Genomic DNA, 10,957 nt, shown 5'->3' with positions numbered 1-10,957 from the left:
AAAAGTCGTAAAGTGGAGCATGATCAATGAGGATTGTTTGTAGTTTGTACTTCATGACTGTAAAATAATATCAGTGTAGCATCTCCTCACAGTTTCACTTTGAAAGCATCTTCATTAATGTTGCCAGCTGGAAGGGATCTCAAAGCTGCTTTGTAGGTGGCACAGTTTGTGATAAAGCTACCAAAGGTCCACAAAGCAGTAATTCCACTCAGACCCATCTCACCACCGTCCCAGCTCCCCCATGTGGGGAACACACCCCATCACATCAAAAACTCTACTGTCCTCACCAACAAGGTCCAAAAGCTTTCACTGAATAAAGATGAAACCACAGCGTCCTCTGATCTCCCTTTTCACGTGTATACCTACAACCATAGTCCGTGTAGGTGGAGACAGAAAACAACTACAACAACACAGAAACAGCTTCACCCCCGATCAGATTTGCACACTGCTAAACCTCTGACACCCTTAAATATGAGGGTTTCTATGGACACAAACATCAACAGCGACCTTTACATGGAAGAAGTGGAAAATAAAGCTCTTGGCTCTGTTAAAGGGAAAGCACCTAACCACTACAGGTGGATGACACCTGGCTCAAGACTAAAAGCACGAAGCATGAGCCTCGCTGCTCACTGAGGAAAACAGAAACCTCAACACTGAAGTTCACAGGAAGCCCACACACACAGACCAGGACCTACTCTGTGACTCCCATCACTCTCTGGAATAATCAGGACGCCTCAACTACCAGACGTGTGCATCACACTACACTTTTATTTTTCTTTCTTTAAATATAGGATATAATTTACAGGGTAATAAAGAATTGGTTTTGGTTTAGAGTTAATTTATTTATACAGTCACATAATACTGTAAAGCAAGTGTGCACATGTTAGCTTACACTGCTATTTGTATGATTTAATCTTTCTCTGTTTTCTGCGTTACATCAGTGGCAGCTGCTCCAGTCCCTGGTTGATGAGCTAGGAGGTGGAAAAGGGGGCGGAGCAAGCCTATATGGAGACCTGCAAATTGGGTCATACTACTACTCTGGATCATGGGGGGGGTAAATGGAATTTGTTATGTTAGTTTCAGTTAGGTTTTTGTGTGTTCTTTTTGTGTCTTTGTAGGCTGATCAGACATTATTTAAGTCTCCTTCAGAAGGTCAGTTTGTTTGTGTTAGTATTGTTTGTTGCCAGCTTTTGAGTCCAGTTCTGTTACTTGACCTCTTTTATGGACCTGAGATTTAGATTCATGTATAATTTAACCAAAGTTTGGGGTTTTTGCGTTAAATAAAAAACCTTTTTTTGGACTAACCGGTGGCAGACTTTCATTTACTGCTCAGTCCATCAGGAATACAATCAATTCAGTGTTGAACATATTATATTTACTTTATTGCCAAAGTGTGATAGACTCTAGTCTCCAGAAGTACATTAGCTAGCTGTTACTAGCTAATTTCAAAATTACTGTTGGGTCAGGAGATGCAGCCTAACAATCCTGTTCTTACAGTTCTGTGGTCTCTCAGCATCAGACACATCACACACCAGTGATCTCAGTGAAAGTAAAAGAAAAAGATTTTCACCTTCATTTCTGTCAAATGAGGAATAAAATATAAATAGTAATATCTCCTGTTTTGGCTTCCTGTTAAATCCTGAATTCAAAATCCTGCTCCTCACATACAAGGTCTTAAATAATCAGGCCCCATCTTATCTTAATGACCTTGTAGTACCATATCAGCCTAGTTATGACAGACACTATCTCTACTTTCAAGATTAGGCTTCAAACTTTCCTTTTTGCTAAAGCATATAGTTAGGGCTGGACCAGGTGACCCTCCCTTAGTTATGCTGCAATAGACGTAGGCTGCCGGGGGATTCCCATGATGCACTGGGTGTTTCTTCTTAGACACCTCTCTGCATCTCATCCAGTACTGTGTACATGTTCATGTACCGGGTTAATGTCCAAACACACATTTTTCAAAATTAAACAACTTTTTGTTGTAGGTTTTGTCATTACATCTGCCACCATGAACAATAATCCAAAGTTATTTTTCCTTCACTCACAGTTGACCTCACAAAGTCATGCTGTCAACATGTTTACAGCCAACGCCATGGCACCCTGGTTATGTTCATAAACCTTTGGCGGCGCACGTTTCTGTCCATCAATACCTCTTTACACTCCTGTAGGTTTGCCGCTAAAGCCATGTACTCAGCTTCACGGGTAGATAATGCAACAGTAGGTTGTTTTTGGGTTTTCCATGTAATCAATGACCATTTACAGCCAGACTTATACAATAACTAGTTGTACGTCAGTCTGTGACATCAGCTGCCCAATCAGCATCACTGTAAGCCCACAACCTGAGTTCCTCGTTATCACATTTCCTGTAACAGGTCTGTCTCAGATGCCCCTTTCAAATATCTTAGTTCATGTTTTACTGCAGTCCATTGGTCTTCAGTTGGTTGAGTACTGTGAAAGTTTACTGACTATAAAACTCATGTGGCCACATAGATCAGACGGCCCACTGCCTCTCTGTGTACTTCCGTTTTTGCTCACAAGGTGTCAGCCTAGCATTGCAGTCCTGCATGTTGAACCTTTCACGTATTTCTTCCACATATTGTTTCTGTGACATTTTTACACATTTATTATTTTACGTGTAGTTGTTTTTTCCTGTGTAATAATAATATTCAACATTGCATCAATACATTTTTCAAAAAATGCCTCTCTGTGCAAAATGGGTTCAAAAACAAACAGCTGTGGGATCCTGTTTGTCCGTGATTTGAAGAGCCCAGCGCTGCTCCTGACGCAGGGAAAACCAATCCTGCAGGGAGACCTACCTCGGCACCTGTGCAGGTGAAGCCAAAGGGAAGATTTGCTTCACCTTGTTTTCTAGTCTTTGGCTTGGAAGGTATGGAGGACCACAAGAGCCATGCACATGGAAATAAAGACTTCTGTGCTTAAATAATGAATTGTAGAATAAAATCTGCATTTGTAAATTCATTTTTGAATTCCAATTTAATAAACTGATTTTTAAAATGCTTTTTTTAAAACTTCATTTCAAAAACCTTTTTCAAATTCCACTTTAATTACAAAAAGCATTTTGTAATCCTTCTGTCATTAGACTTGAGATATGACTGCTCTCTGCTGTGATGACTCCGGTTACTTCTATAAGACATGCTGTGGAAGTAAATACAAACAACCACAGTTTGGTCTGCATTTATTCAAACCCCACAGACTTATATAGTCAAGTCTGGAAGTTTATGAACAGTGAAATTTGTTTTGGGCCCAAATTATTCTACACATCATCAGAATGAAAGTTATTGGCCATGTTTGCATAGCCCTTTTTAAAAATATGCTTTCATGGCATTATTGTGTGTGGGGTGGTGGTCAGGGCTATCCAGACTGACAAGTGGGACACTGAATGTCACCTCTCCAGTGGGGAGGGAGCCTGAGATCGTCTGAATTGGAGTCTGCAATGTTTGAAAAAATGTCTTAAGAAAGCAAATAAGTTGGTGTAGCAAAGAATATGATTGTTTGCTTGCAGGACTGCAGGAGAGATGAGTCCTCCTTCACAGGTCAGTGAAGGTGGTCGCCTGCAGGTTCAAGCTCATTGCATCTCCAACCCACATCCACTGCCGCTGTACTGAAGGGAAGACAAAGACTTTCCTCTGCACTTACATTTGGATCACCTCGATCCATGACAGTCATTCAGGCAGTAATGCCTGGAAACAAGCATCCTTACAATATTACATCATACCAGCCTCTGTGTTTGAATGCAAAACAATGTGTTGTTTAAACTAGAGACTGAACAATAAATACACTTCACTTTGATTATATCAGTAATGTAACTACAAAACAAAGTTGTGGTGGGCCTAAACTTCGTTTCAGAATAATTAAATCTGAGACCGATGATGGTAATTGTTCAGCAGAACAGTGTCCAGTATGTTGGCTGTTATACTTTATTACATTTGAAAATAAGAGTTGGGCTGATTTTAACTCCACTACAAGAAGTGTTGTTAATTATTCTTAAAGGTTCACATTTGCATTCAGTGTTATATTAATATAAGTGTTGTACTAGAAATGTCAAGGATGACAAAACGAAATGTGGTTTAAAAAACAAAAACAAAAAAACAAATTGCTTTTTAATTTAGTAGAACGTTAACGTTTGTCAGCGGGTAAATCATCAGTACTGCACAGTCGGAAACATCCAGTTATTCTTAGGACGGCATACGTGCAATGAATAAGTTGTCCTAACAGTCATCTTAAGCAAGCTCTACTTAGTCTTTGAGTTCTGGGAACTAATTAGATTTTGCAGTGCTTTACAATATAAAGTGCTACAATATTTGCACATGACTCTAAAATCCGTGCTATGAAGCTGTTTCTAAGATCACAACCTGATTTAAAAACATGATCTAAAATAAACTTTGTTAGCTATGAAATAACTCTGAGATATTAGGAGAATATGCCAAAAGAGATCACAGGATGGCAGGAATGTGCTGTAACACGAGCTCTTCCTGTTTCATTGGATCAGTAACACAGAATAAATGCCCCTGTGACAGAGGAGTCCACTGCTGCTTCCCCGTGATACATGCAGACTCGGGTCAGGGCTGCTAGCCTCTGTGCTCATCAGTGTCATGGGACTAATTTTTAATCATTATCCACAAAATACACAAATACCAGATTAAATATTTTATTTATTAACATTACATGATCAGGCATAAACACAATGAACAAAGTTTTTATTTAGAAAAATTACACACTGTAAGAAAAACAGATTTTCAAAGCATAACATACTAATAAAAAGTTTTATGAAAATCTCTCATATATATGTGTAACATCACATCACACGTGTCAAACATTTTAAAACACTGAGCATAGTGTTCACAAAAACAATTCTTCTTGTTGGCATGTTGCGCCTTGGGATGAGAACATGTTGACTCTTCAGTTGTGTGTATGATCTTCCAGGCTCGTGGTGGTTTCAAGTCTAGTACTTTATTTCTTTTTGAGAATGTAACAGAGTAACAGAGGCCAGGACTCTTTGCACACCTGAGCAAAGGTACAGAATGCTCTTCAGAAGCGCTAATGCTAAAAAGACAAGCGTGATCAATCTGTAAAGGACAATTTTGTGAAAGACAAAATTTATAATCATTACAATGCAGGTTATACAGATTCCCTCAAATTTACTCTTTTTACAGCCTGAAGTTGTGAAATATGCAGATCTAGTGAAATTGCAGAGAGCACAAATGTAATTCAGACTGAAAAATAATAAATCAGGAAATACTCAAAGTATTTTTTTTTCCTGAAAGTAGGAAGTTATGTATCTGCATGCTAAATGTTGGAAAAATGTTTGTGTTTCAGTGCATGGAGTGAAACTGTGCAACAGCTGAAGCAGTTTAAAAAAGTCTTCACGTGACATAAAGATGCTGAATTTCAGTAAATGTCTCGTTTATTTAGTTTCTGTGCATATTCAGAATTTTTCATTAACATCTGTTTTGTGAATGACTTGTAGGAACAAGCTAATGTACGAACTATATTCTATGCAATTTGGAGTATGTTTGTTATTATTATTTAAGTTTATAACAACAAGAAGCTGCATAAATAATTAGAGATGACTTAAGGAGAAGAGGTGGTGTTAGAGAAGCATGCACTTATTCCCACTCTTGTTTGGATTTGTAAACTCAATCAGGAAAGGTGCGATATGTTAGTTTGCTTCATTTTGTACAGTTTTTTCTTTTGTAGTGTATAGTTTTATTTGATTTTTTTCTTGTTTTTCATACAAGTATATTGATAAGATAAGGTGAACCTTAATTGGTCCAACACGTGGGAAATTTGTTTGGTTATTTTTTACATGATCAACATAAACTGAATAAAACAAAACGTGTGTCACTGAGGTGACGGAGGAGGCGTACAGAGCGCTCGTGGATGACGGTGAAAGGTCCACGTCTGTCATGGACGTGGTGCCAGAGAACAACTGACAACAAGCTGAGCTATGAAACCAACAGAGGCTGCACACAAGAAGGCATGAGCAGGATCTATTTCTGAGATCCAAGATGGAGAGCTTCTGTGGAGCACAGAGCACTGCTGTGGTCTGGGAGAGCAACTCTGAAGCTGGGGACACCTCAGACTAGGATCTTTGCAGTGCAAGTGTCTTCAGAGGGCTGTTGTTGCAGTTTAGTGCAATACTTCATTCAGCAGCTCTTGTTAGGGTTGGTCTGCCTACAGCCTGCACCCTCTTCTATAGCAGGAATCCTTTACCGCATCCAAAAACCTCCTGTGGCCCTCTTCTTTTCCTCTCACTTACAGATTACCCTCTGTTATAACAATACACTATATTTACAGCTGTTATTGTCAGTGTTCAAATGGCACACGGCTGTTTTTTGTGTTTAAATCAAGTTACTCTGAAAATGTAAAGTGAGACATTTTACCCAGCAGTGTCATTTATGAAAGGTCTCAAAAGCATGAAGTCTAAAAGAGGTAGGCAGCATCAGTGGGTGTGTTTGGTTTCAAAGTGGTTATGCTCTTCATGTGCTCATTCTTTGGTTAAACCACTGGGGGCAGCGTTGTTATAAAGAGACAGCTGTGGAGGCTTTTTCCTGAGTCAGACTTGCACTGTCAATAAAATCAGTGCTGAGTAGGAACAATCACAATGCAGTGTATTCATTATTTATCACTTCCCTGAACATCGGAATAACTGTTTTCCAGATAAAATGCTGTTTAGTTCATCTCTGTTTCGTGCTCTACATCCATGACGGGTCTCTTCTCTGGTGGAAGGTTCCTGTTTTCCGCTTTCTCCACATACCTCTGCAGGGTGCTGTAATACTGCTCGCTCCTGGAAAACGTGTAGTATGCAGAGATCTCCTCCCAGGCTTTGTGGTTGGGAAACGGGAATGGATCGGGTGCCTTGTTCTCAAAGAAACTCTCCAGGTTTCTCTCAGCCAGTTTGGTGGCATACTCTATAGCAAGGGCATCAAACCGCTCCTTTTCTTTGTCTATGTAGCTTTTCCAAAATTTAAGCTGCAGGTAGCTGACTTGGGAGCGACAGTTTTTGTAGCAGGTACCCAGAAGGCCTACAAAAGCGCCAATAATGATAATGCACCAGCCCAGAATCTGCAGAAACAAATGATGCTGTCAGTTTCAGACTGTCTTTAGGGACGGCAGAGAATTCAGAAGGTGGAAAGGAGAGTTGGGGGATAACTGACACCTTCAGACTGTGTAACACCTGAATACATCACACTGAGATACCTGGAAGCACAAACCTCAATTACTAGAGTAATTCAGTCTCTTAGATTTCTAAGAAGGCCCCAGTTTTTTGTTTGTTTTTGGCAGTGATGCAGTATTTAAATAGTTATGTTCTTCATACTTCCTTTGAACGTAAAGAGAACAGCCTGAAGCGTTTGGCAGTCAGAGCACGCAAACATGAAAAAGCTGGAAGTAAAATGTATTAGTTTGATTTCATTATTTAGACATGCAACATGAAGAACCACAGCAACAGCAATTCAGGACTGCACTTCCATAAAGGACCAATATTCAATTACTAAAAGTTGTCTGGCAGCTAGACACTATTTTAAGTGAAGCAAAATTAAATAAATGAACAAATCAGTCAGTAAGTCTTTAGTTAGAGCAGGCGTAGGCAACTCCAGGCCTCGGGGGCCGGTGTCCTGCAGGTTTTAGATGTGTCAGCTGCTTTAAATGGCTAAATGACCTCCTTGACATGTCCTGAAGTTCTTCAGAGGCCTGCTAATGAACTCATCGTGTGATTCAGGTGTGCTGACCCATGGTTAGGTCTAAAACCTACACCGGCCCTCGAGGCCTGGAGTGGCCCAGCCCTGAGTTAGAGGATAGTTTTTCATTGTTAACATAATGGTCTAACACAAATGATCAGTCTTTGTGCCTTTTCAGTGATGGCCTGCTGTTTAAACTAGAAACCCCACTACACTCACAACAACCATAACAGACAAACAGCAAAATACTGATCAATCGAACCCCATACTTCAAATTTGTGTGAAAGTCTGTAATGTTGGATCCCAGTCGCCCTCCCGACATCACTATGAAATCTTACCTGAGACTGAGCCCTGAACATCAGCAGCAGCTCCATGCGCTCCTCGCTAGACAGTTTAGAGCGGTCGCAGGGCACCCGGGCCAGCTCCTCACGACACTTCAATGTCTTGTTTTTGCAGAAGAGATCGACCACCAGACTATCATCAAGACCACTAACAGCACACTCATAAAAGGTTCCATTGAGCAGAGCCACACAGAGCCACATTATAGGAGCCACACAGGCCCCGGTGAAAATACTCAGGAACACCCTAAGACAGCCGAAACGGTTTCCACGGGGGCAAAGCTTCATGGGATTGAGGCAGCACCCAGTGTAGAGCTTCCAAAAGCGGGTACTGGAGAAAATACCAAAGATCAGCAGCACTGCAGCTGGTCCCAGCAGAAATGTCACGCCATAAGCAAAGTTCTGGTTGTGGTTGCAGGGACACTGAAAGGAGACCATGGAGAAAATTCGTTCCCCGCCTATAGTCAGCAGAGCCATGAAACTGTAGCCAATTGTGGTTTTCTGATTCACGAGGAAACGCAAGATACTCTGGAAGTTATCCATGATGTCGGCCAATAAATCCGAGTGGAACAGCAGAGAGCTAAAAGTGAAAGAGCCAAGTGTCAGTGTGGAGTCACTTCCTTTGTGCTGTTTTCCACAGCCAGACCAAACTCATCTGCCAAGCCTGGATGTGCCCCTCCCTTTGGCATTCTGTCTTCTCTGCAGGCCCCTCCTTCAGTGAGGCTGCACTTCCTCCCAACCACTTCCCCTTTTATTACCATATCTATTCCATCTCCAGAGAAGAGTCGATACTAAAAAGAAAGGTGAAAAAGTTCAACTCTGCTTTCTTCTCTTTTACCATCCCTCTTTACTCCCCCCCCTCCCCCCACCCCAGCACCAGCATAGGTGAGTCAGTCATGGAGAAAAATCCTGTTAGTTCAGTTACTCTGGTTGTCTTTTAACTATTATGCAATCCAGACTGTAACCTGAAACTATCTGAGGAGCAAAAACATGACAGAACATGCAAAGTGGGAAGACACACAGTACACAACAGCAACACAAGAGCAGATTATTAGAGCGCACACCAGCGGCGTCTGTAGCAGAGAGACAGTCAGCGCTTAGCGTGCTGGGGAAGTGCAAACATCTATGTGGTGTGTCTGTTCCTGTCCCACAGGACTGAAGCTTGCAGTGCATTAATGCTGCACTCTGACAAATCTGTTCATGTGTAAAACACATCAACAGTTCCTACAGCTCACATTTGTGTTTCGAAAATGAGTGTTAACTAAGTGTCAGATGAAAAACCTGCCCTGGACTGATGTTCGTATGTCTACATCTTTGTCAGTGATGTGAATTAAACATGAAACCCATCAAGTAAACCAAGGTGTGATCTGTCTGTGCAGACAGGAAATGTGGTGTCAGAGTGGTGTGACCCTTGCTAGCCTGTAGGCATTCTGCATACAAACATTAGCCCAGTGCAGGTTTCTCATTAGGTTTCATTTACATCACTGATCTGTTTTAGTCAAGCTATGAAGTGCCCTCTCATTCGGTTCTATTTTACTCTGTGAAGCTTGTTTATAAAGGTATAATTCATGAAAATGCAAATTAATTCATAACTCTGGATTTTTTTGCTCATTGTTCCGTCTTTCACTGTTCAAATAAACCTACCACTCAAGTTATAGACTGGTCCTTTCTTTACTAGTTATTTATAATAATTATTTCCCTGACTGTAGGTTTTAAAATATTTAGGTTTTCATTCATTTTTGGGGGCTACTGAAATAATAGAAAATGTTCAGATCCACCTACTTTGAGATTGCAGGCAGCACCCAGTGTGAGCAAAAGCATACATTACATACATTATATTACTCACCCATCCAAATCATTGAATTCAGGTGTTCTAATCCCTTTTATACACAGATGTATAAAATCAAGCACACAGGCATGTGGGCCACAAAGGTAGGCCACGTATCATCACACAGTGGGGTTCAGTGGATGGTGACACCCATAGTGTGCAGAGTCAGTCCCTACAGACCTCCAAACCTCATGTGGCTTGATGATTGCTTGATGGAAGAAGTTTCCATGGCCGAGCTGCATCACATCACCGATAATGCGATGCGCAGGACGCAGCGGTGTAAAGCACTTGACTGTAGAGCAGTGGAAGTTTTGTAGAGTGACAAATCAGACTAATCCAATCGTGTCTGGGAGCTGCTGGGAGTACTTGTCTGACTTCATTGTGCCACCAGTGTAAAGTTTGGTGCAGGGTGAAGTATGATGTGGGGTCTTTTTCAGGATTTGGGTGCAGGCCCTTAGTTGCAATGAAAGGAACTCCTAACGGTTCAACATACCAAGAAACTTTGGACAATATCACACAAAGTTCCCACAAAATTGGGAAAGTCTGGGAATATCCCCCTCCTGTTGCCTGTTAAAGACATGAATGAGTGAGCCTGGTGTGGAAGACGTTGACTGGTGTGCACAGTGTTCTGGCCTCAACACTTTGAAATACCTTTGGGATGAGACAGAATAGAGACTGCGAGCCACACAGTCTCATCCAACATCAGTATTTGACCTCACAAATGCATAGGGTTGCCAACTCCCTGAAAAATAAATAAGGGACACCTCGTGGCCAGGGCCGGGCGACCCAGTTGTCTTCACCCTTCCCAGTGTGGTGAATTTTCTAGCTCTTTTTTTGTGTGTGAAATTATTTTTTTAACCATTTGACTTGAATTTGATTTAAGTAGATGCATATTCTTTGTGATATAAACACATGTGAAACAAATGATCATTTAGCCATTTATTTTTAGCTCAAAATGACAACATTAACACAGTAAAACAGGTCTCTTTCTTAAACAGAAGCCTGTCATGCTTAACTTTTGAGAATATAAGTTTCATTTCATTTCATTTCATTTCATTTTTATTTATTTCACACTTGGTACTACAAAT

The 10,957-nt window shown here is 40.9% G+C and overlaps 1 protein-coding gene across 1 annotated transcript; it reads right to left on the bottom strand.

Moving 5' to 3' along the window:
* Positions 1 to 6,676: 6,676 nt before the first annotated feature.
* On the bottom strand, positions 6,677 to 8,584 carry LOC146622190 (calcium homeostasis modulator protein 5-like). The gene is made up of 2 exons (XM_085364973.1): positions 8,042 to 8,584; positions 6,677 to 7,089 (listed from the first exon to the last, which is right to left on the bottom strand). The coding sequence occupies exons 1-2, from the start codon at positions 8,582 to 8,584 to the stop codon at positions 6,697 to 6,699; spliced, it is 936 nt and encodes a 311-aa protein (XP_085221099.1). The 3' UTR covers positions 6,677 to 6,696.
* Between the last annotated feature and the right edge of the window lie 2,373 nt (positions 8,585 to 10,957).

Source organism: Diplotaxodon limnothrissa, linkage group LG11, assembly GCF_057381915.1.
Source record: "Diplotaxodon limnothrissa isolate DT_005_m linkage group LG11, D_limnothrissa_male_GT1.1, whole genome shotgun sequence".
NCBI classification, from domain to species: Eukaryota; Metazoa; Chordata; class Actinopteri; order Cichliformes; family Cichlidae; genus Diplotaxodon; species Diplotaxodon limnothrissa.
The sequence above is the reverse complement of the archived record's forward strand: the minus strand, read 5'-3'. Positions and strand labels throughout refer to the sequence as shown.